Source organism: Grampus griseus (assembly GCF_964374135.1).
Source record: "Grampus griseus genome assembly, chromosome: 10".
Lineage (NCBI taxonomy): Eukaryota > Metazoa > Chordata > Mammalia > Artiodactyla > Delphinidae > Grampus > Grampus griseus.
In genome coordinates, this window is record NC_139004.1 from 47,801,363 (window position 1) to 47,828,008 (window position 26,646).

General features: G+C 39.0%; 1 protein-coding gene across 4 annotated transcripts in view; it reads right to left on the bottom strand.

Moving 5' to 3' along the window:
* Positions 1-26,432, bottom strand: part of SLC4A7 (solute carrier family 4 member 7) — a 124,019-nt gene extending 97,587 nt beyond the window's left edge. For all 4 annotated transcript variants that reach the window (XM_082664856.1, XM_082664855.1, XM_082664853.1 and 1 more), the window contains exon 1: positions 26,321-26,432. In XM_082664856.1, the coding sequence (XP_082520982.1) occupies positions 26,321-26,368 (48 nt within the window). In that variant the 5' untranslated portion in view covers positions 26,369-26,432. The remainder of the gene's footprint in view (positions 1-26,320) is intronic.
* Between the last annotated feature and the right edge of the window lie 214 nt (positions 26,433-26,646).

Sequence of the window (26,646 nt, forward strand, 5' to 3'; positions counted from 1 at the left end):
CGGACTTCCCTGGTGGCGCAGTGCTTACGAATCCACCTGCCAATTCAGGAGACACGGGTTCGAGCCCTGGTCCAGGCAGATCCCACATGCTGCGGAGCAACTAAGCCCGTGCACCACAACTACTGAGCCTGCGCTCTAGAGGCTGCAAGCCACAACTACTGAGCCCACATGACACAACTACGGAAGCCCGTGTGCCTAGAGCCCGTGCTTCACAACAAAAGAAGCCAGTGCAATGAGAAGCCTGTGCACTGCAACGAAGAATAGCCCCCACTCGCCGCAACTAGAGAAAAGCCCATCCGCAGCAATGAAGACCCAATGTTGCAATAAAATAGATAGATATCTAGAAAGACAGATAGATAGTATCTACAAAAAAATAAAAAATCCAACATTCGTCTAAAGCAAAGAAGACAATAAAGAGACAAGGTAGAACAAGAGGAAATATACACAGTATAACAGACATGGCATTAAATATTTGTAATCAAGAAAATTCTTGATTTTACAGGGAAGTGAAAGGAATACAAAAATGGACAAAGAATGTGAACCAAGTAATTCTATTAAGAGAAAATACAAATGGCCAATAAATAACCACATATTAAGATGGATACTCTCACTGGTGGTTCAACAAATTTTATCCATCAGATTAGCAAAAAAAACAAAAAAAAGTCTAACATCTAAAGCTCACAAAGGCAGGGAGACACAGAGACACTCTCATACTTTCTAGTGGGAATGTAAGTTGCTCAAAACTTTCTGGAGAGTAAGCTAGCAAGAATTCATTTAAAATTTTGAGAATATCCTTTGTGTAGCAGTATCACTTTTGGGTACCTACTCCACATAAAGATGCGGTCAAGAATGTTTACTGTTCAAACTGGCAAAAACAGAAAACAACCTGAAAGTAAATAAATATGGGAATGGCTTGTTACCGTGGAATATTATGAAGTATAAAGATGAGACAGAACTACAAGCTCCCAGTCAAGCAGTCAGGAATATATTGGTAAGGAACAAGCAAGTTGTAGAGTTATATGCTTACTATGATCACATTTTTATGTTTTACAAAGGATAAAACTATTCTAGGATAAGGTATTACTATCTTAAACATATAAAAGAATAAATTTAGGCTCTAAAATTAAGTAATTTTCCCAAGGCCCCACAGCTGTACGTGGAGAAGCTAGAATTTAAAATCATGTCGTCGCCTGCAGGGACATGCACTTTTCAGCAGGCCACTTACAAACATTATTTTTAATTCTCACTGTAAGAAACTCTGTAAGGTAAACTGGCTGATCATTTTCCAACCCAGGTCCATCTGACTTCACAGCCTAAGCTCTTTCCGCTAGGCCACATACCTTCCCCTAAGTTATATTACATGTAATTTTATTTGCTCATCTGCCTTATTTTAGGGAATTATAAGTAAAATATAAAGTATTCAGTCACAAAAACATTCACCTAATTATTTTTGAATGCTTTAAATGTATTAGAAATTCAGTAACAGCTAGTAACTACCATAAAAAGCAAAAACTTTAACAAAATAAAATCAGCATCAATATTATAATAAATACGTGAAGATATTGTTTTAATTTGGTTTCCACAGAGATATTTGAAGCAAGCAGCCAAGAAAAGAAGAAAAGCTCCTGTAAAACAAATGGAAACCTGTCTAATTTTAAAACACGTTTCAAAGAGTAGCACTGCCAGTCCACACCTTTCACCGTTGCTAAATATCACCACTCACACCAATTCAGTTTTCACCACCTATCACTAGCCTTCACCAGTGTAGTATAAGCTCTCCATCTGGTGGCCATCATTAGACATGTGGATTTTTTCTCTCACGCTGTGTTTATGATGAAGAGCAAAGAAACTGAGTTTGAAAAAACTTCCCTGACAGTTTTTTTTAAAAAACCTGGACATTTAATTTCATTCAACAAACACTTAAATACTAAGAAGGTAAAAAACTATTGAATAAATATTCCGTTTATATATTAGGATATTCAGGATATAGTGGAGTCAAATTCTTCATATGGGCATTTATACTTACCACTGAATACTCAACGTGTTACAGTGAAATAGAATTCCAGTCATGTTTTTAACGCTGTTTCAAATACCCGCAGCATTTTGGAATTTTGTTTTTAAACATACTTAGAAGTATATCTGTAATTTCATGAGAATTAAACAGTTGAAGAATCTAATTCACAGATAAAGTATAGTTAACACAGGATAAAAATTGTCTGTTTTATCAAAAACTTTCCAGAAACATACACATCATGACAGAAAATGACAAGTGTACTTGGCAAAGTGTATCTGTATTTTTGTTAATAATACTCCACATTTAAATGTTAGGAAGAAAGAATATGTAGTTCAATTTATATTTACATTGAGAAAATATTAATTTAGTTATAGTGTTCCTAAATATTAATTATTTTTCGTTCTTGTAGGTCTCATCTTGGGCTACCATTAGCTAGGAAAATTAATCTAAGATATTAAAAAATAATCTGATTGGTAAGAATTTAAATACAACTGAAACTGGTTTAATACACAATTACCAAAGTCAAAATATGGCTTAATAAGTGAATTCAGATATATTTAAACTCAAGCTTTCAGCAGAAGTGAACTCCTCTCTCACTCCCTCTAAGACATTCAAAACCAGTGAGGGGTGATTTTTCTAAGTCCAAAAAATCCTCTATCTTCTCTATTTTGAAACTTGTGACCTTTTTGCTCTATAATCCTTGAGTCTACGGACAGGGTTGCTCAGCTCTAGCACTGTTGGCTTTCGGGCTGGATACTTCTCTGCTGTGGGGTGGTCCTGTGCATTGCAGCATAGTCAGTAGAGTATCTGGCCTCTACCTACTCCACACAAGTAGCACACATAACACTTCTCTCCCCAGTTGTGATAAACAAAATATATCCAGGAATTGTCAAATGCCCCTTAAGAAGTAAAAACACACCCCGACACTCACACCCATTTGAGAACCACTGCTTTAGAGATAACTGGGAGCTGCTACTCACTTCCAGCACTTTAAAATGCTGTGAAGAAAAAAAAATTTACCAGATTCTTCCTCATAAGTCACCATGAACGCAAACATAACCTAAAGCCTCTATCCTTTAATAAAAACTACATTTAGCAAATGAACTCTACAGGAAGAAATGCATCTTTTTTTTTTTTAAGAAATGCATCTTGAACTTGCATTTAGAGTTTCACTGAAAGCTACCTGATCTCAGTGTATAGACATATAAATGATGTCATGTGGATAATTGTATTCTAAAAAATATGCCTACTGTAGTTTCAATATAACACTTTCAGCTAAAGGCGAGATAGAAATGTTTTTTAAATGCATACTTTTAAAACTTTACAGGTCGAACACTCAGGTTTTTGAAATGCAGAGCACCTCTACACTGACTCATCCAGACCAACTAACTACACTAGAAAATCACTGTAACTTGTTCCTGTGTGCATTTCACCACAACACAGTTTTCTGGTTAATCTGCTAAATTAAAATTCATAGTCCTACCCTGCTTAGAAGGATGCAGACTAGAGACTCAGTCAGCTTGACAGAAAAAAAGAGGGGGGGGGGATTGAAGTAGATGCAGATATAAGAAATAAGCGACTTTAAGTGGTACCTGACAAAGAAGCCATACATCAGAGATGAGAAAGATAAAGATTAGAGGTAGCTGTTTTCTGTTCTCCTTCCTCTTTCTGAAGTTTTTGTTCAGCAAAAACTCTACAAACTTAGAACAAGTATCTAACGCTTATTTAAACTTGTAGTTAAAGACTACAGTTTAAATATACTTCTGACACCGGGCAACCAAAAGAACCCTGCCTGGAACACTCACACAATTCCTTCCATTTGTTTTTTACTTACTGAGATAAAAGCTGTCATTTCTGAAACAGCAGTAATTTAAGAATTTAAGATTAAAATATTGCCAAATTTAATTGTTATGCAAGCAAACTGGCAGGTCTTTACCAATTACAAATGGCTGTTGCCATTTACTCCTTGATATTAGTTACTTTTAAAGAATCAAGATAGGGACTTCCCTGGTGGCACAGTGGTTAAGAATCCGCCTGCCAATGCAGGGGACATGGGTTCAAGCCCTGGTCCGGGAAGATCCCATATGCTGCAGAGCAACTAAGACCGTGCGCCATAACTGCTGAGCCTGCGAGCCACAACTACTGAGTCCGCGTGCCGTAACTACCGAAGCCTGCGTGCCTAGAGCCCATGCTCTGCAACAAGAGAAGCCACTGCAATGAGAAGCCCGTGCACTGCAACAAAGAGTAGCCCCTGCTCACTGCAACTAGACAAAGCCCACATGCGTAACAATGAAGACCCAATGCAGCCAAAAATAAATAAATTAATTTTAAAGAGTCAAGATAATATTTACCTTTCAAATTACCCAAATCTGAATGAAAATTCATTCACAGGCAATTAGCCTCATGCTCAATAGAATATAATCTAACTTTAAGCACTTTTAGTAATTCAGTTCAATTCAAACAAACACTATGGTCAGACATTTTATTTCATATTCTCCCAATATTGTTCCATATTTGTTCTCTAACAAGAGAAACATTTTATGTGAATAAAAATAAAACTTCCTTACAATAGTAACTCATTCTATGCTTACAGAAGGAAGAGGAGTAAAGAAAAACAACTTGGAGGTCATCAAGATAACATGAGAAATCAAAGATTGGGGTTTGGGTTTATCTCTTCTTCCCATATTACTAACATGATAGTAAATTAATTTTTAAAAGGATAAACTGACAAGGATAAAGACAATAGAAAAAGCTACAACAAATCAGAGATTTCACAGAATTTTTGGAAGATGGAAGGTGGATGTAGGAATGGTTACATCATTTGGAAAATAGACAGCAACCTTAAAATAGGTGTCTATGGAAGAAATAAAGTACGACACAGAAAGCAAAATCATGTTTAATTAATGAAACATTGCATAAAATTTCATTAAGTTATTGATTTACATATGTTTGAAAAACAGCTTTTAATTAATGACCTAATCCAGAAAACTATCTCCACAAATTTTGTTACCATGAAATTTACTGAAAACTGTACCAATATACACATAATGCAATTTGTCAACTAGTTTATTTTGGCTGAAGATAAAACATTAATGAGTATAGGTTCTAGATCCAGATAGCCTAAATTCAAATCCTAGCTCTTCTACTGACTAGGTAGGCAAGCTATAACCTCACTGGACCTCAGTGTCCTCATTTGTAGAATGTGGATAATAACAGTACTTTCAACTAATAGCTGATAAAAATTAAACAAGATAATGAATATAATGTGCTGAGAAAAGTTCCTGGCACAAAATAAGCCCTCAATTAAATATTTACTATTAGTACCATCCTACTACATGATCATCTTTACTGGCCCTACTATGTTACTTTTAGATTTTATATTTAAGTAAAACTGAATTTATTTTCTACATATTCTCCACCATTTCCCAACTTATTTCAAGCTCCTTGAAGATATAATTTTCTTTATGCAGAATTGTATTGACTCTATGTATGCAATAGATTCTTAGTGATAAAAACAAAATACAATGTTCTATACTAGATAGGTTGGAAGCAAGTCATATAGAGCTTTTATCTGTTTTAATTAGAAAGCACTGACATTTAGAAAGGTTAAAAAAAATCTCCTAGCAGAGGGAAGACAAATGCTTCACTGCCTTTCCAGTTGTGATAATGGTTTCATATTAATTTAAGTCACCTCCTCATGAGTCTAAGAGACAGATGAAGAAACAACCAAGAACTATAAGCCATGACACTGCATGCAAACCTGAATGTAAGGAAAGTGAGCACCAACTTTTATATCAAAGGCTTCCTCAATGCAAATGGTTCTCCATTCATTTTATACAAAATTTACATCTAATTGAAATTACAGTATACACTATTCTGAACAGCCAAGTCGTCCCTGCATTATCAACTAATTCTGCAGTTGAATAAAAGATTTTAAGTGTATTTTTAAACTACCTGAATCATTTGGACATCTATATATTTCAGAGATTGTTATACCTATCCTTCTACTACAATACACTCTTCATTTGCTCCTTTATTCACGTAATCATCTAACAGATATTTATCAAGTGCCTACTATGTGCCAGGCACTGTACTAGGAATAGGGATACACCATGCCCAGGTCCAGAGATGAGAAAAGTCTACTGTGTTCAAATAACTAAAATACACCGACTATGGTCAGAAAAAGATGGAGCAGACAAAATGGGCAGGACCTTTCAGGACCTAGGTAAGTTTCAGACTCATTCTGAGAGCAATGGGCTTTAAACAGGGGAGGTCTCTCTAGCAAGGTAACAGTGTAGAGAATTATAATAAAGACTCTCTCCTTTGGCCAAACTTTAACTAGGATCCTCTGAGCCAATCTCCAGCTTCCCTCTCTGTCCCTGTAGAATCCAGCATGAGCAAGAATCTTGCTAAGTCAGTTTGGCGAAAATCCTTCATCATCAGTATCTTATCACCCTGTCCTGACTTCAGCAACTCGGCTGAGTTGTTCTAACAAGAACCCGCCTCCCTCTGATGTTTCCTCTTAGCAATTTTCCACCCACTGCCCCCTACCCCTGCTTCTTGGATATAAATGGCCACTTGTCCTTGTTAAGAGTTGAGTCCCATATCTCTCCCCCACTGCAGTAGTCCCTACACCCACCATGACAGCCTCCCTTAAAAAGTCTGCTTTACCATTCTTTAACAAGGGTCACTGAATAATTTTTTCCTTAACAGAATATTTTTTCTTTAACACTGGAAGCCAACTAGAAGGGTGCTGCATTATTCCAGACAATGGCAAATATGATGGTCAAAGGAAATATGGAAAGAAACAGAACTTAACTAGAGACAGTTAGGATGCTGAGTCCACTGGATTTGGTGTTTGGGTAGAGGGAGAGAAAAGTCATAGATAATGCTCACATTTTCAAATCTGAGTAACCAAACAGAGAGTGGTACCCATTCACTGAGATAAGAAATGCAGAAAGAAGGGAAGGTTTGATAAGTTGTAAAACATGTTAAGTCTCAGCTGAGTTATCCAAGTGGAAATAGCAGTGGATGGGAGCTCCCTTCTGGCATCTTCTACTGACTCTGTGAAGAAAGTAGCAGCATTTCCTAGGATTGAGGGGTGAGAGGATACAGTCTGAAGAGAGCAGGGAATGTTCAATGTACCCACTGCAGAGAATAGGAGAGAATTAGAAAGACAGGGGAGTATTTTCTATCTCTGAGGAACCAGAGAGAAACCTGAATGGAGAGGGGTACCAACCTATAAGGCTGCGTAACAATTTTCCACTTGTGTTGAGCAATCTCAGCAGTTAGATTGATTAAGAATTAGGGATTTACCAACATATTTAATACTAATAGACATGATGGTATTCTCTCTCAAACAAGACAGAGGCTGGATATGGGCCGTGCATTCTAAACTGGATAGGGCCGTGGAGGCAGTGGACCAAAAAAAAGCGGGGGATGGGGGTAGTATGTGACTCAAGAGCCTCAAAGTTCAAAGAATAAGAATTATGGGATTAGTAGAGTAAGAGAAGAAAGCTTTAAAAAAAAAAAAAAAGGAGCTTGTGGTTAGACTCAAATATCTAAATTTAAGAATTCACGGGCTTCCCTGGTGGCGCAGTGGTTGAGAGTCCGCCTGCCAATGCAGGGGACACGGGTTCGTGCCCCGGTCCGGGAAGATCCCACATGCCGCGGAGCAGCTAGGCCCGTGAGCCATGGCCACCAAGCCTGCACGTTCGGAGCCTGTGCTCCGCAACGGGAGAGGCCACAACAGTGAGAGGCCCGCGTACCACACACAAAAAAATTCACTTATACAGGAGGAGCTCCAGAAGTTAAGGCCATAAGGCCATGAGCATTGCAGAATGGAAGTAAGGGCCCTGGCAGATGAGAAAAATCAACAAACTGATATGGGTCACCCCACTGGCACTCTCAAATAACCTAAGACAATAACAGGACTCAGCCTAGGGGACCTACGGGAAGACTGTGAGTCAGGTGTCAACATTTACAATAGCTGACTACACTTTAGTAGGTAACAGGGAAGAAAGATACAGGGTGCTACGGCTACACAGCATAAGCCTCAAAAGTTCAACAGATATGCCAAGGTAATAACATACTTTCAATCAGTTCTCTCAGCAGGAAGAGGGGAAAAAACTGGCTAAATACCATCAACGAAAACCATTACCTTTTAACTTTTAGAAAGACATAGGCTATATCCACTACATATATCCACTACAAACATTCCCATTCATATTAAGAAAAAGACAGGATTGAGCACAAAAGGTATTTTATGTTTGCTTTGTGAGCATTTTCCACAATATTAAGATGGATATTAAGGGCACTTACTGTACCAGCTTGAGGGCCAGACAGCCTGGGTGTGAACTCTGATTCCTCGATTTACCAGCTGAGTGAACGTGCACAAAGGCCTCATCTTCCTGAGACTCATTTTCCTCATTTGTACAATAGGAACATTACACTATCACATGTGACTGACAGGGTTATGTTCTAACACTACTCACAGCACATGAGTAAATATTCAGTTAAACTATTATCAATAAATAAAAAAATTTAAAAAACAAACTATTAGCAATATCAGAAATATCAACCTAATTTATAATAAAAACTGAAAATTATATAAAATCAATTACTTTACAAAGTGACTCATACTATTAGATATCTCTATACAAATGCTATTTTTTTAACCATAAGTATGTTTTCTTTTTTTTTTATAAATTTATTTATTATTATTTTTAATATTTATTTTTGGCTGCGTTGGGTCTTTGTTGCTGTGCGTGGGCTTTCTCTAGTTGCAGCAAGCGGAGGCTACTCTTCATTGAGGTGTGCAGGCTTCTCACTGCAGTGCCTTCTCTTGTTGGCAGAGCACGGGCTCTAGTCGCGAAGGCTTCATTAGTTGTGGCACTCAGGCTCAGTAGTTGTGGCTCACGGGCTTAGTTGCTCCGCAGCATGTGGGATCTTCCCAGACCAGGGCTCGAACCCGTGTCCCCTGCATTGGCAGGCGGACTCTTAACCACTGTGCCACCAAGTAAGTCCTGATGCTATTTTTAAATTTTTATACTTTACAAATATATATCCTGCGAAGTAAATGAACTTTCATAAAGTACATCTTTATGAAATGTCTGTCTCAAACAGTTTCTCATGCAGCATTTGGCAGCAGTGACTGCTTCCATGTAAAGAATAAGAAATGTAATGACTACTGTTCACAGTGGGGCAAGTCTGGGTGAGGGACTGGAAACATGCAGTTAAGAGCACAGAAAGGAAAAGTAAGGAAAACCATCAACTTAACAATTTTATTTTTAAAAGCCTTGGCAAGTATCGAATGAATGCCCTTCAAAAAAAGATTCTGGAAGAAAAAACTAGGTAACAGCTTAGGTGTTTAAATGAAATATATATGGGCCACAGATTCTAACTAGATATGAAAGAAAGTGCAAACAGTGGAAAGAGGGGAAAAAAAGGGTGGGGGGAGAATAAGCAACAAAGAATCCTCAAAGTTCAAAGGATAAGAATGATGGGAATATACTGGTTACCAAATCACGTTAATGACCCTGTAAATTAGAAATGGGCATAAATTCTTATCATAGTTTCATTGTCAACTTCTGTAACAGTCATCAAAAACTTACACATTGATTAGCCTTGAAAACTTCTTAAAGGGACTCATTTCTAGAATGGCCTACGTAATTTAGAGGGCTTCTGGTAAGATGAGAGGCATGCCTAAACACACTTAAACTCTTCAAAAGCCTAAACTTCAATTATGTGAAAATGGTTTTCACTACAACCATCTTCACATTAAAAACAAACACACAGGTATTGAAAACGCATAGCAATTAAAAGCCATTGCTATGGTGCCAAAAATGATGATACAGTTGGCAGTCTCCGAAAAACATGACTGACCATTTTATCCAATCCCCAAAAAATAATTTAACTCTTCTAGAGATAATCATTTGACTGATCTGTGTGGGAAATGGCTATAAGGGGATAACTTCAGATACTTAAAAATACATTATTTTACAAAAATATTACACACTCTAAAAATTTTGAAAACTAACACATAATAATCTGTCTACCTTCAAATTCCACCTCCAAGAGATAGTCAATATTTACTTTTGACCTACTTCAGTATTCAATATTAATAATAATTATTGAATATACGCACAAAAAGTTAAATCATACAGGAACATACTCTGCTTTTTTCACTTTCAGATACTTAATCTGCAAATATACTGAGTCTTATAGTTCAGTCTCTAAGGATTATCCAATACAATAAACAATACCTGTCTTCTTTCAAGCCTCTTCTAATTCAATGTCACTAAGCATTCCACGCTTCTCATCTTGCCTCTTAAAAAAATCTCAAAGCACTTAAACTGTACTAATAGAGTACTGATTCAACAGTAAAGGCAAGATCTCTACAGCATCTTCCATATAGGTCCTTTCCAAAGGATAGTCTCATTAAAAATATTGCAGTATTTCAGGTACTTCTGGGTCAAACAGACTAAACAGACTAATTGCAAATAATATAAATTTTTTTTTGCTCACAAGCCTAAAGAATTAGTTGATGAGAGTTTGAAAATGAATAGAAATCTGTTGACAGTTCTTCCTTTTCATTACACTTCATTTATTATACATGGACCCAGTAAGCTACTATTAATGAAATATGAAGTTCAATTCTCCAATATAAAAACTGCTGATGTAGCATTAATTTATAAGTCAAGTAACAGCGTCTCATCTACATACTTACTTGCATATGTTAAACTTTTAAATGAAAAAAGTGTAAATATTATTCCTAAATGAATGCAATCAAATATTAATTTATAGAAAGGGATTTAAAAAAATTTTTTTTAATAGCAACCCCTGGGAATACATTTTACATCACAACCAGTATGCATATATCTGTTTACATGTCTGCGTATGTATATATAAAACAAAAGTTCCACAAAACAATATTTGCCCTTACTATTGCAATGTATTGTTATTTTCTACTCCTGTTTCTTTTCTTTTTTTTTTTTTTTTTTTTTTTTTTGCGGTACGTGGGCCGCTCACTGTTGTGGCCTCTCCCGCTGCGGAGCACAGGCTCCGGACGCGCAGGCCCAGCAGCCATGGCTCACGGGCCCAGCCGCTCCGCGGCATGTGGGATCTTCCCAGACCGGGGCACGAACCCGTGTCCCCTGCATCGGCAGGCGGACTCCCAACCACTGTGCCACCAGGGAAGCCCTTCTTTTCTTTTTTAATGCTTGTGATAATCCACTACTTGTTTCTGCAACCACTAACAAGTCACAACCTGCAGTTTGGAAAACAGTGAGACAATTCAGAGACAATGAATACGTGGGATAACCCGCCCTAAATTTTAGATGGTCCCCAACTTCAAATGGTTCAACTTAACAATTTTTCCACTTTACCATGGTACTAAACCAATACACATCTGGTAGAAACCGTACTTCCATTTTTGAATTTTGATCTTTTCCCAGGCTAGCAATACATAGGATGACCCTCTCTGCTGAGGCTGGGCGGCCACAGCTCCCACTCAGCCACACAATCCTGAGTGTAAACAACCAAACCAACACACTTACAACCATTCTGTACCCAGACAACCATTCCACTTTTCACCTTCAGTACAGTATTCAATAAATTACATGAGATATTTTTCAATGCTTTATCATAAATTAGGCTTTGAGATAGATAACTGTGCCCAGCTATAGACTAAGGTTAAGTGTCCTGAGCACATCTCAGATAGGCTAAGCTCTGCTGTCCTGTAGGTTAAGTGTGTTAAAAGCAATTTCAACTTAGGATATTCTGAACTAACGAAGGGTTTATCGAAACATAACCCCACCGTAAGTTGAGGAAGATCTGTACTTTAAAAGTTGGACAAGCACAGGCTCGTCAGGGTTTTAACTCCATGGTTACTTTGAAAAGTGGAGGACAAGGTGAAGAGGAGCAAGTTAAAGCTGTATTTCACAACCCACACAGTAAGTAAAACATTCTCACTAAAGACCCTAGACCTGCACTCTGTAAACCACAGGTCAAGTTTATTTACTTCAGACAACAAACTAAGATAAAAGCTGTGACACTACAGTGATTCAAGGCATTTAAACAGTAATTGGCCCCTACCCACAGGCCCAACCAAAGTTAGTCTACCAATGCTCCTTTATTAAGGTATCTAGACCATTCTCTTGAGGCTGCTTGGAAAATGTTATCATTTTGGCTTTCTACACAAATTTTCTCAATGAACACGATTTACTCCTCCATCAGATACCTCTCTCTGCCTATTCTAGACACAGGGAGATGAAGCAATTCCCAATGATCTGAAATTCACTGCCACCAAACTGTCATCTCAGACTGCCCCTAACTATCTGAAGTTCACAACCATAAGGGGAGAAGCACCAGCACTGCAAGTGTAAAACAATCCCTCATGGCTAATCCACTCAATATTCAGCACTTAACCTTTTAAACCCATTTATTGCTAAATCAATGCAATTAGCAGATGATAGCAAAATAAGTTAACATATAAAAACTGAGTAGATGCAATTATGCAAAACAGGCAACTGGTAATTTTCAACTGTAATCTGAAATGATGAAATTTAATCTAAAATCCTTTCCCTCATCCCCCTTTACCACCTTATCGCCCACCCCTCCTCACACCTCCAATGTGAATTCTAAATTTGGGGGAGGTCATACCTTGCTGTGAGATCATTATGTTAAGATACTATGTTTTGATTTCTAATCAATAAAATTACTTTTATTTATTTATATCTTATTCTATCAAAACTGTCTTTAAAAATGATTTGAAGTAGCTTGAAAAATGTAGGTAAGAAAACATCAACCTCAGAAAAGTACAGTTAACTTAATTAAGTCCGTACTGCCATCCTTAAAACAAACTGCCTTACTTTAAAACTCCCATGAGAAATCACATGTTTGTAAAACAGAATGAAAACTTGACTATTTGAACTCAATAAAATTCAATGTTACAGTTAATCTGAAAATTCCTAAGTGTCTCTATGTTGTTTAATTAGCCAATGATTTAATTAGCCAAATAAACACATAATCATGTATATAAAATGACTGTGTATACATTTATATGTATGTATGTATGTATATGCAAAACAAAACTCAGAACATTCACTTTATCCAATAAAATACATTCTTGTTACTTCAGATTACAGAAAAAATAATATAAATGACAATTAAATTTAAGAAGAAACTATGAACTCTTTATAAAGTATGATTTCTTATTATCATGCCTCAGCAGAATAACTAGGAACTATCTTATACCTACTCTGCCAAGCAGTGTGTGAAACTCTTTTGCATTGTAATACCCTGCAGACTAAATTCTGATATCCTAACAAGAAAATACCGTAAAATCTCATCAAGACAGTATTAAGCTATCTAGCAACCCCAGCAATCTACAAGCCAAGAATTAGAAGACCATCCATAGTAGGTGGTAAAATTTGTGCCAGTGACATAGCAGAAAACCCTTCCCCCATCCCATTTAATAACTACAAGATTTCATTTGTTATCTATAACAAATCTATAGTAGATAAGAAATTCAATGACAAAAGAAAATAATTAAAACAAGATAAGATTAAAAATACCCACAAGCCTAAAGCTAGTTAATGATCGTAGTCTATTTTTAAAAGGAGAGACATATATCACATTTTAAATGTTTTGTCAAATGGTTAAAATTATTTAAAGAAAAATAACTATATTATGCTTTAAACTTCTGAACACTTTGTCAAAATATAATTATATTCTTTTAAATCTGAGGTGTAAGGCAATAACCCATTATCTAACCTGTGAGATAAGAGACCAATAAATATATATATTGGTCTCTGTCCCCAGTTCCTGGCACAGAACTCCTAAAGCCCTTGTAATTTCCTAAGTAATACAGCACTAAGAACATCTTTTGTTCTAGTATTTGGTCTTTGACCCCAGTTCCTGACACAGGGCTCCTAAATCCCTTGGAGTTTCCTGGGTGACAGCAGTGTCTTGTTCTAATGAGGTGACTGGGTGGGCTCCTGGATGGGGGTGGTCACCAGAAAGACTAAGCCATGACAAGAAGCTTGGAACTTTCAGCCCCAGCCCCCGTTCTCCAGAGAGGGGAGGGGACTGGAGAAGGATTTAATGACTGTCATGCCTACATGATGAAGCCTCCATAAAAATCCCACAAGTGAGGCATTCGGAGAGCTTCTGGGTTCCTGAACACATGGAGTAAGTGGGAGAGTGGCTTCCCAGAGACGGCACCTCCCATATACCTGGCCCTGTGTATCTCTTTCATCTGGATGTTCATCTGTATCCTTTATCACACCCTTTTATAGTAAGTTGGCAAATGGTAAGTAAACTTTTCCTGAGTTCCGTGAGCCACTCTACCAAATTAATCAGCTCCAAGGAGGGAGTCACGGAAACCTCTGATTTATAGCTAATGACTCAGATGCCCAGGGGGCCATCAGGACTTGCAAGTGGCATCTGAAGGGGTGGGGGCGGGGGGCAGGCAGCCTTGTGAGACTGAGCCCATGACACCTGACACCATCTCCAGATGGAGTGTCAGAACTGAGTAAGATTACAGAACACTCAGCCACTGTCACAGAACTGCTTGGTGTGGGAACAACCCGCACACATCTGATGTCAGAACTGCTGCAAGGGTAGTAGTTGCATGAGCATAGACGAGAAGCACAGGAGGAAAACCAAGTGTTTCCTAATACATAGTCCCTCCGCACAGAGCTAATCAGAATCTCTCAATGCCAGGGTTTAAGGGGAGTTAAGGCTTTCTATTTTCTACCTATTTCTTCAATCAATATGTACACTAACTCTAATTTATAAGAACACAGGATGAATATTCATAACAAGTTTCCAAGGTCACAGTTAGCATTTTATACAGTATATTCCTTTCCTTAATCATGAAAAAGCCCTGTAAGTATTATAATATCAATTATACAGATGAGAAAAATGAGATTCAAAGATGGTAGCTGCCCAAGGCCACCTGGTGGCAGATTAGGGATACGGAACCCAGGTGTGTCTGAAACCCAAGCATGTAGTTGTTACACCAGGGACTAAAGTTAAGCTACTTCCAAATTTTACCTTGTTTTGAAAAAGAGGTTTTGGGCTTGTGGTTATTTAGTAAATTTCCTATTACTGAATAAAAATAGTTCAATAAAATAAAATGAAAGACCAAACGAAGGCCAATTTTAGTCTGAATGAATCCGTTATTACAAGTTGGCCAGACATAAACAGGCTCCTAACAGAACCTTATCCTGAGGATACTGCTAATGGCACATGCAAAAATCGAAAAGGAAGTTCCTCCTGAACATATTATGAGGTCATCTGGGAACAATTAAAGGAAAACAGAAATAAGCACAGAATACTGAAGGATGCTGAGTCAGTGCACTGGTTACTTACAGCACCTGCACAGGCAGTGATGCGTGGACTGCAAAGTTAGGGAGGCAGAGTCCAGGAAGGAAGAGGGTCCACAAACCTCAAAGGTACAAAATTAAAAGCAGATGAACAAAAAAGTTCTATTATGTAAGTAATAATTCTAAAGAATTAATAAAAACAGCACAATTTTAAACCAATATATATAACAGCTGACATCATATCTGGGATTTGAGATCCCTTTTCTTGCCATTGGCTATAATCATATATTTTGAAAGTCACTAATTTTCATGAAGAAACTATTATAGAAGTATTAATATATAAGTAAAATACCTACTGTTTTCCAACAATCAATAGATATGTATTTCAAACTTGTGAAAATATCTTAAGAGTCATAAAATTTTCATTTTAATGATGCTTAATGCTCACTTGCCTAAAATCCTAGCTCAGGTTAAAAAAAAATGTTAAGTACTCTTACTTTGGGATCAATCCAAACCATTTATTCAATATTCCCCCTCAACAGAACCAAGGAAAGGAACATTCTATTCTCTTCTACTGTCAGTTATATCAAGCAAAGTAGAAGCCTTTCTCTTAACCACAAATAAAAGTTATAAAATTTATTAAGTTACTGATTAAACAATTAACTAGAAATATATTCAACTTCAAATCTGAGTTCATGGCATTATCCTAGCATTCATTCACTGAACAAATATTCACTGAATACCTTCTATGTTTGAAAACCTAGAACAGACTTAGTTGAGAACTGAGTAATGATCCAGAAAAGTTCTATCCCAGCCCTCAGAGAAGCTGGAGGCAAAGGGGCAAATTTCATTAAAATATTTAACTTCTGTAATATTAGCAACTAATTCACAAAAGTTATAGTAATAAAGCTTTTAAATATAGAAGAAAACCACAGTTATCTGAGGCAAATAGAGCTTTCAACTATCACAACAATAAAATCACCTAGTATGCTTAATGTTAAGGTACTGACAAACAGGGATCTCTCATTACTCCAGACTAATGAGAGATGGAAGACGAGGAATAAGCAGTGGTCTGGCAACAACCATGAGTTCAAACCTCAGGTTAGCCTCTTACTAACCGTATGGCCTGGGAAATTTCAGAAACCCTCTCTGCCTATGAGTTCACATCTGCAACAGGAATAGTAAGTGATTTAAAGATGCCAAAAAAAATGCATGGCTCAAAGCAGGCTTTCTCTAAAAAGTCAGTTTCCAGTTCTTCACCAACTTAGCCACAGCAAGGTTAAAACCAAAAATCCTAGATAAGTGACGCACATCAATGTGAGAAAAATGACATTCTTCACCGCCAGTGCTGCGATTGAAGGAAGAGTTAGCAGTCTTCAGTGGGGTTTCACTGTTTCATCTGAGGTACTGTAGTCTCAGAATATCACTGAGGTTTACACTCAAATGGAAATATAAAAACACCTTCAGGAGAGGGAAAAAAATGATCATCGCTCTTTTCCAAATTACTGGCTTCTAAAAACTGGCTAAGTGGAAATCATTTCTTTAGTTTTACGTGTAACTAATTTTTTAAAGTGTAGGGCTAGACGTTTCACATGGATTACACAGAACAGGAGGAACCTGCAGTTACAGGGGCATCTTCCCAGAGCAATGCCATGCTGCACAGCCCAGAGAAGCCAGTCAGCAAGGCAGATGCTGCCTTCCGGAGCAGACACAGGACAGCAATGCGAGTGGGGCCCCTGCAACTGTGCCACGGTACTCTCAACAAATGTAATTAACCTGGATAATTTTTTTAATGTATATGATCCTCAATCGAAGGGAAGTATAAACATCATAAAGGAAAACAAAGTTTAAAGACATATATATAACCAGGCAGTTACTTCCTTACACCTAAGGCACTTTCATTTATAACAGCATCACCCTCAGTCTCTTCCCACATCCTACCTTCCACTGACTCCTCACTAATCTAAATCCCTTGATAGAAAGAAGTTAAAAGGGAGAGAAGGATCAGGACATCAATAACATGCAAACTTAAAATTTCCAAAGGAATCGAGCATTCATTATCATAATTAGGCTGTAGTATCTGATTTTACTGATAGACATGTATTGTTATATGGCACCTTTAGAACATGAAAAATTACGTAGTTCATAATATATTACACTATATTGACAGCTATACAATTCTCTTTCATGAAATAGCTAGATAAATATGTCAACCCATGACATAAAACAATATAAGAAATCATCCTATTTTACTGAATATGTTTGCATGGTTCAAAAATCAAAACTATATTGAAAGGTATACAGTGTGTGTCCCCTGCATATGAACGAGTTCCGTTCTGAGAGCACATTCATAAGTCCAATTTGTTCGTAAGTCCAACAAAGTTAGCCTAGGTACCCACCTAATACAATCAGCTGTATAGTACTGTACTGTAATAAGTTTATCATACTTTTCACACAAATATTCTATAAAAAACAAACGAACACAAAAAATAAAAACATTTTTAATTTTACAGTCCAGTACCTTGAAAAGTACAATGGTACAGTACAACAGCTGGCATACAGGGACTGGCATCAAGTGAACAGGCAAGAAGAGTTACTGACTGGAGGAGGGAAAGGAGGTGGGAGGTGGTAGAGCTGAAGGATCGTCAGCAATAGGAGACGGAGGGCAAGCTGCAATTTCACTCATGCCTGACATTGATGGCACAGGTTCTGGTTCCTTGCTGGATTCAATTCTATCTACCCTCTTGAAAAAACGATCCAGTGATGTCTGGGTAGTAGCTCTTTTTTTTCACCACAGATGACACGGTAGCACTGGACTGCCTTCTGAATGGCTGCTGCAACCTTTGTGTACCGTTCCACTTTCGGGTTCTGTGCCTCAAAAACTAACAATGCCTCCTCAAATAAAGAAAATCCCCTTGCCATTTCCTGCATCGTGAATCTCTTCGGTTCTTCAGTTACTTCTTCCTCTTGTCTCTCTCTATCCTTTCTCTGGGCCTCCAATTCCAGGCACTTCTTAGCAGTACCAGCTACATCACTGCTGCTTTTACACTTGCTTCCAGACATCCTGGGCTTGAAATAAAGATACTGTACTACTGTACTCTATTACAGTACTGTAAAGTACACAAAAGTACAATCACTTGTAGAGGATGCACGCATGTGACAATGTACGCCAGACACATGAACTAACTTACACGATTGGACATGCATGTTCACATCTTTGAAAGTTCCTACGTAGGGGACTTACCGTACACTGAAGTTTTGTTCCCACTCTTGTCTCAAGTCCTGTTCCCTCATACCCTCAATGGCAATCGTTTTTATTAGTTTTTTGATAATATTTCCAGGGTATTTATACAAATACTAGTAAGTACAAATATACATTCTTATTACTCCCCTTAGAGAAAAGGCATGAAATAGTATCTTCTGACCCACACCTTGATTTTTTTAAATCAATTTATCCTAGAGATCTCTCCACATCAGTACAGAGATCTTCCTCATTCCTTTTTCATAGCTGTAGCAACCTACGGTGTGGATATACCATAATTTATTCATACAGTGCCCTATCATGTTGCTTCCAAAGTATCTTCTTAAGTGATACATTTTTCAAATCTCTCCTGTTACTGTAACAAAGTGAATTATAAATACCATAGGATTTGCTTTCTTAGACCTATAATAACAGAACATATTAGTGACCTACTTTTTTTCAGGAGGGCGGGGAGGGGGTGCCGCGTAGCATGCGGGGTTTTAGTTCCCAGACCAGGGATTGAACCTGTGTCCCCTGCCGTGGAAGCACAGAGCCCTAACTACTAGACTGCCAGGGAATTCCCAGTGACCTATTGTTCATATTTTGTAAGAACCATCAGAAATTTCTACCCCACATGGCTGCATTCTCTCCCCATCAAAGCTGAATGTCTTTCTCAGAGCCTTTAATTGTGCACTGTGAATCTCCCAAAAGTATAGCACATGACATTTGCTGAACTTAATTTGGTTACAGGATGGTTCTTTTGCAAAACCTTCTACAGGTGTATAGTATTTTGCAAAACAAACTTTAGCAAATACTGGGGTGAATTTAATAATTACTGTCATCTACGAAGTGAGAGAGTGGCATGGACATATATACACTACCAAATGTAAAATAGATAGCTAGTGGGAAGCAGTCGCATAGCACAGGGAGATCAGCTCGGTACTTGTGTCCACCTAGAGCGGTGGGACAGGGAGGGTGGGAGGGAGATGCAAGACGGAGGAGACATGGGGATATATGTATACGTATAGCTGATTCACTTTGTTATACAGAAGAAACTAACACACCGTTGTAAAGCAATTATACTCCAATAAAGATGTTAAAAAAAAAAAGGGCATGTAACAGAATTCTGGTCAGTAAAACATATGGGGAAGTCTGTCAAGTGGCTTTTGGGAAAGGTTTCCTTATTCCTAAAAAATGTTGCACAACAGAGGGTCTCTGCTGTCTTTGGATAACGTTGCTTTAGAATGTGATCGAAATGCTACAGCCACCTTGTGAACATGAGAGCCAGTCTAAGACCAAAGCCTCCCCACTAAATGGCACGGTAGAGTACTGGATGGAATATGAGTTCTTAATGAAAGCAATGAGTCGCTGAATTGTTACCAAGTCTGTATTCTCATCATGTGAGATAACAAGATGGTAAATTTCCTTTTGATAAATCACTTGGAGTTGAAGTTATGTAACTTATAGCCAAATACAACCTAATAATATAATTTTATTTATATTTTTGTATTACTTTCTAATAAAAAAAGTTCTTATCAATGACTGCCAAAAAAATAATAATAATAACTACTGTCATCTAGTTAAGCAAAATATAAGACTATGAACTTTCAATGAAGGCACAAAACCAAACTGAGCTAATTTTTAGACTAGGTCTTGGCTATTTTCTGAATTATAAACCCCTTTGAGATCTGAATGTAAAACTATTTGACCCTCTCCTAGATAATGCATATAAACTTAAAATTTTTCAGCTTCTGGGGATTCACGGACCCCTGAGGCCCTTCCACAGTCCCCATGGGCATATCTATTTTAGAAGCAATTTTAAATAGACAGTGCTATATTATCTATGGCACCATCAATACCCAACTCTAGGACAGAACTCAGAGTACTTTTCATGCAAAGCTAATGAAAAACCAGCAGAAAATTCGCCATGAGGTGTTCCTTGGTGCAAAGTGAATAAAGCATACTCAAAGGGATCATATTTAACAATTAATGATATCAGGCAAAGTAAATTCTATTAAATTACTGTGGGAACTTTTACAAGGGGTTGTGGTCTGATTTTTACACAGTTGTCTCTTATTTTAAATAAATAAATTAGGTTCTTACAGGATTAAGAAAGTTGGCCTTTAATTCATCTTATACAATGTGTAATCTTATCTGGGATTTTAAAAACGCAATACATTTTACATTAGACAGTAGTATCTACTAGAAATATAACTGCAGCAAATTTGAACATGACTGTGTAGATGCCCAGGAGAAACAAAAAAAATTCTGTGTGCTTTAAATGCAGATCAAAGAATCCCCAAGCATGATTATAGTCATGCTATAATGATTAGGAGAGAAGAGGTATTAAATTGAAAAGGTGATACATGCAGGGCCACCACATTTGGTTTTGAGGGTGATACCGAAGAGCATTTGTAAGACAGAACCAGTAGGGGCTGAAGCCCAGTCCAGGCTCCTCTCATCAAGCCTGATGCTAAAGTTTCATCTGTCATAATTCAGACAAACACAGCCCTGTAATACCCTCTTCCCTCCCTTCCCTGACACTTCGTCCCCCCAGAACCCCACCCACCCATGGCAAATATTAAAAAGTGCTAAAATTTTGAAAAGGAAAGATGTTTTCTAGATCAAGATAATATCCCAGTAGCCAAAGTATAGTACAATGGGAACTTCTAATTTGAATTCTCAACAAAAATTTGTTCCTTAAGGACTTATTTTAACAGAAACATCTCCAATGAACTCAATGGGAAGAGTCTACTATACATAAATTTGCTTTATTCCTTTTTTGTTGTTGTTGAATGTATCAATTCCTAAAGTGAGAGGAGTTCTGTGTAAGTATTGTCAGTATTTTTTCCAGAATAAAGAGTAGTATTAGGCTGAAAATATTCTGTATATAAAAGAACAGGCACCAAGCACAAAAGCACCAAGTGTTAATTATGTTATGGGAAATTATGAGAAAAAAAGATTTTGAGTATCATCTTGTCCCTTCTCATGCTCTATATGAGTACAGGCATCTTGCACATGTGAATCCATTTTCAAAGATATATCCATTTCCCAAATGTCTCATGAGAGATGATATACAACTCAACAGCTCTCCAAATCGAGCAATCTGACAAAAAGAAGCAATGCAGTCCTAGAATCCGGAGAGAAGGCGATACTATACTGCCTGACATGCGAAAAGAATGAGAACCAAATGATACCAGTCAACATAACACTCTCTACAAAGAAAAAGAAAGACTATTAAAAATATTAGTGCATCTTTTCTATTTTGTTATGAAAGGTATATTGTGTTTTACCCTTCACTGTGATACTGTGCCCCCCCAAAAAACTGCTCTAAATAAACTTATCAAAATTCAAACTATGGGGCTTCCCTGGTGGCGCAGTGGTTGAGAGTCCGCCTGCCGATGCAGGGGACACGGCTTCGTGCCCTGGTTACGGGAAGATCCCACATGCTGTGGAGCGGCTGGGCCCGTGAGCCATGGCCACTGAGCCTGCGCGTTCGGAGCCTGTGCTCCGCAGCGGGAAAGGCCACAACAGTGAGAGGCCCTCGTACCGCAAAAAAAAAAAAAAAAAAGAAAGAAAAAAAAAATTCAAACTATGGCTAAAGAAAAATTAAAATACTTAAAAATAACCTCATTGGAGGAAATCTGAAAATATGCTTAAAATAGCCAAACTAGAACCTTTCTATACTGGTATATCAGCTCCAGATAAATATGCAAATCTATAGCATAATCTCATTATCTTCCTAAATCAAGCACTGAAATAGTGTTTGGCCACTCTCATCTTACAGCAGTCACTGAAAAGCATTCAGCCCATGGAAGCAAAGAGTCAGTACTTTAGGAATCCAGGACTACTCCAGTCTGCTGGCCCTCTGCCCTCAGGAAGACTGTCAGCAGCAGCATCACCAAACACCATCGTAACACTATGCCAACCACAGACCCCTTCATGGTTTATTATCATTATACAGCTGACCCTTTAACAACGCAGGTCCACTTATATGTGGATATTTTTTCAACAAACACATACCACATCTCTACACGATCCACAGGTGGTTGAATCTGTGGATGTGGAACTACAGATACAGAGGATTTTCCACTGCATGGAGAGTCAGAACCCCTAACTTCTGTGCTGTTCAAGGGTCAACTACAATTACAAATAATCCTAAAAGTCTCCCCAAGTTGTAAAATTCAATGAGTACTACTCAACAAAATACATCAAGTTGTCTGCTAACAAAAACAGAGGCAAACTTCATTTTAAGTTAGAACCTTGGAATATACCCGCTTTGTACAGGAATCAAAAATTCTCTTGTTCAAAAGGAGGCTAAAAAAGAGGGGGAGGTAGCTAACTGAACCTTCACATAGATAAACACCTTTATTACTGATACATGCTTATTGCAAAATTGGAAATAATGTATGCAAAAAAGTAGTAACTATAGAAGAATCCTTAATCAATAAGAGAAAGCTATAATATAAATCAAAAGCCACAATGAATAATCTATAATATTAACCCTATGAATCACCTGTATGCTCCTTGATATAAATGGCCCATTTTGTGAGTTGCAGATACTATCTACTTTAAGATCACATTTGCAGCAAAATACAGTAAGAAAGAAAGGGAAGGAAAGAGGAAGAAAAACCCATTACAGGATGTTGACAAGTATAAGTGCCAAGGTTTTAGCACACCACATACCACTAAAATAACATACCAGGTTCCTCCAACACCAGGTTACTTTGGCTTTCGATTTTAACCTACTCAATTAACAGGAGTTTAGTGTAAAAAAACACTCTATTTTCATATCTTAAGTTCTCTTAGAAGAAAACCTGTGTACTTCCCCAGCTCAGTTACCAAATAAACCAATTCTTCAATCCAACTCAACTGTCCCACAGTTTCAGTTGGACTGATGACAGATTTGCTATTGTTCCCTTTATTACATATCCACAGATCGTGGCCCAGAGGTACCAACTATAAGGCCAAAAGGGAACTAAAATCCTTATAATGTGCCTGGGGTGCTTAATATCTCTAGAGCTAACCATACCTAGTCAGAGAGCTCCCCAAAGAGAATGCATACTTAAAGACCTACCAAAACACCTTCTACTGCCAATCACCACTGAATTCATACCAGGTTGTTAAATTCTTTCATTTCTACTAACAACTACTTTTCTAAAAGTATTTCTAACTCATGAAAATGTTTTAACTGGCACTCACAAGTGGAATTAGCAGGAATGCAAATGCTATCACTGTATTCACTACACATGCCAAAATAAACTCAGTGAGGTTAGGTTTCTGCCTACCTTTTCTGCTTATATCCCCAGTGCCTGCCACCTAGGAGATACTTAATAGGTAGTGGTAAAATGAATGAAATTATGTAACAATTATTAACAGAATCCTGTTAAATCATATAGTGCTTAAAAGTAGAACATTTGCTAAAACCTGGGAACCTTCTAAACAGTGCTATTTGTTGTAACAGGATTTAATCTATACCAGAAAATAAGAATGACAGTTCAAATCAATTCTCAGGGAGGCCTAGGATAATGAGTTTTTGTACAAAGCAAACAAAAGTTGCATTTTTTTCTATAAGATAAATGCCTTTCCTCAAAACCATAATCAATGAAAATTACAGAATTTTAAGAGCAGAAGAAACCTTAGAGCCTGATTTATGAAACAGATGGGCTCCAGTTTCAGAGTAATATAAACTGCCACCAATTTATTCAAAAATTTTTGCATAATTACTTATCTAAGATAGAATTTTAGGAGTAATAATTTTATTCTTTTTTTTACTATGCTAAGCAGTTGGCTAGGTGTTAGAGAAGTTATGACTGATGAATACCGTAATCTTCCACTTTTATGACATGCATTTACCATTGGAAAATCAGTGAGGAAAGAGTTAATTTTGTCAATACAAATAGTTCCTCTTCCCAGTTTTCAAGTAATAGTCTCTACTACTTAAACCAACAGTTCTCCTGTTCTCTCATTCTATTTTTAGACTGTATGATAGCTTATCATATTTGATTTATATTATCAATTTGTACATGGTTACTGTAGCCAAGTCTTATCTTCCCAAGATTTAGGAGGTATACCCTTCCAAAGTGCTCCCCTGCCATGCCATTAATAACGGTGTTTGATAATCCCTTTGTCATTTGTCTCCCTCATTTGAGCAGAGCTGGTTCTGTCTTGTTGGGTACTACAGAATGGGTTCTAAGTAGTGTTATCACAATGAATGAATGAATGATTTGGAAGGCAATGGCATTATCAGAGGCCTCCTTTGCTAGCTAAGGAGCCAATATTTGAGAACACATCAGTTTCTCTCCAGCTTTGTTTATGTAAACGCTGAGGCTCTTTACTGTTCTGAATTGAAAGTTTGCAAATAATAAATTTAAGAACAGTCAAGTGTATCTGATACATAGTATCAGGGAAGGTGCTAAGAAATACATCTAAAACAGTTTATTCAAAGGCCACACAAAGAATTACAGAAGATCCTTAGGACAAACGAGCTTCCAGGATTCCATTACCATCAATATGAGTGATCTTCCCAAAAACCACTGCTAAATGACTTCACTGTCTGGAGACTAAGTTTTTCTCCACGTTTTGAGAATTTATAGTTGAACATGTTGAAATGATGAATGGCTACTCTCCAGGCCCTTGCAATAACCTTTAAAAGGACGGGGGGAGTGGGGGGGGGGGATAAGTGAAATTCTTTAATAAAAATATGTGAAAAGCAATTTTCCTGTTAGTTGTGAAAGACTGGACGTTTTTCACTGCAACCTTCCCTCCTTTCCTGGTCACCAAGTAAGAGCTAGAAGCAGGAAAATTTCTAACACCTCTATGCCCTTTGAGTCACGAACTATGAAGGGAGGAAAGAATCACAACCGTGGGTACCTATGCATCCTATATGAAAGCAGGAAGTCAGTTTCTTGAGCGTGGGCCACCCGTCCGGCATCCCAAATGCGAATGCCGACCTTTTGAAAGCCCACCCCCACTCCCATCTCACCCTGAAGCCACCCCCAGCTTCAGCGGAAAACGCGCTTTTGCTAGGCTGCTGTAAAGAGCAGCGCGCAGGGTCAGAACACCTTCCACTTTGCACTTGGCCTGCGGCAGGAAGACACTCGGGTTCTCGCCAGGAGAGGAGGAGGCTGGCCGGGCAGAGTCGGCACTGAGCCTTGGCCGCCAACGCAGGCGGCTCGTCCACGCGGCCGGAGAAGTCCCGGAACAAAGCGTGCGGCAGGCGGGTGGGGAAACAGGGAAGACGGAGAAGATTTAACCAGCTCCTCACCACGGCCTGTGGCTTAGCCAGGTGGGGCCGCGCTCCTCCTCGCGGGGAGAGGATGGGTTTATCGACGGTCTGACCTCAAGTCCAGCGCCAAGGCCACTGGAACCGAGACCTGACGGGGAGAACGCCGGCAAGGAGAGGCGAACCCCGCGGAGAGGAGGAGGCGCCTGTCCGGCTGTTGACCGGCCGAGCTCGCGGGCTGCCGGGCCCCCCGGATGCCGAGACCCCGGGACGCGGCAGCCGGGATGCCGGCGGCGCGCTGCCGGCCCCCCACGCCGGCCTCCTTGGCGCCGCGCCGCCCGCCCCCAGCTCCGGGCGGTCACACAAAGGGGCTGCCCCGGCGCGCCGGCCGCCGGCGGTGGGGGGGCCCGACCCGGGACCTGCGGCCGGCCCGCCGCGCCCCAGCCTTTGTCCGCCGCGCCCCGCGCCCGCCTGCCAAGGAGCCCCGCCGCCCGCACCCTTCTCGTTACCCGGGTGAGAAGCGGTCTCATCTGCTCTCCGGCCCCGTCCGCCTCCATGGTCGGCCGTCCAGCCGGCGCGGTCCGCCCGCTGCCGCCGCCGCCGCGGCCGAGAGCCGGACGCGCGAGGGGAAACGAACGTGCGCTCGTGAGCGAGGCGCTCGCGTGGGGAAAGCCGTGAGACAGAGACTGAGGCGCGTGCGCGGAGACCGCGAAGCTGCCTCTCGCGGGCTCTCGAGGCCGCAGCGTGGAACGTGGAGCAAGCACTGAGCTGGAGGGAGGCCGAGGCGGGGAGGAGGGCGCCGCAGAGGCCCGGGGGCGGGGCCAGGCCGTGACGC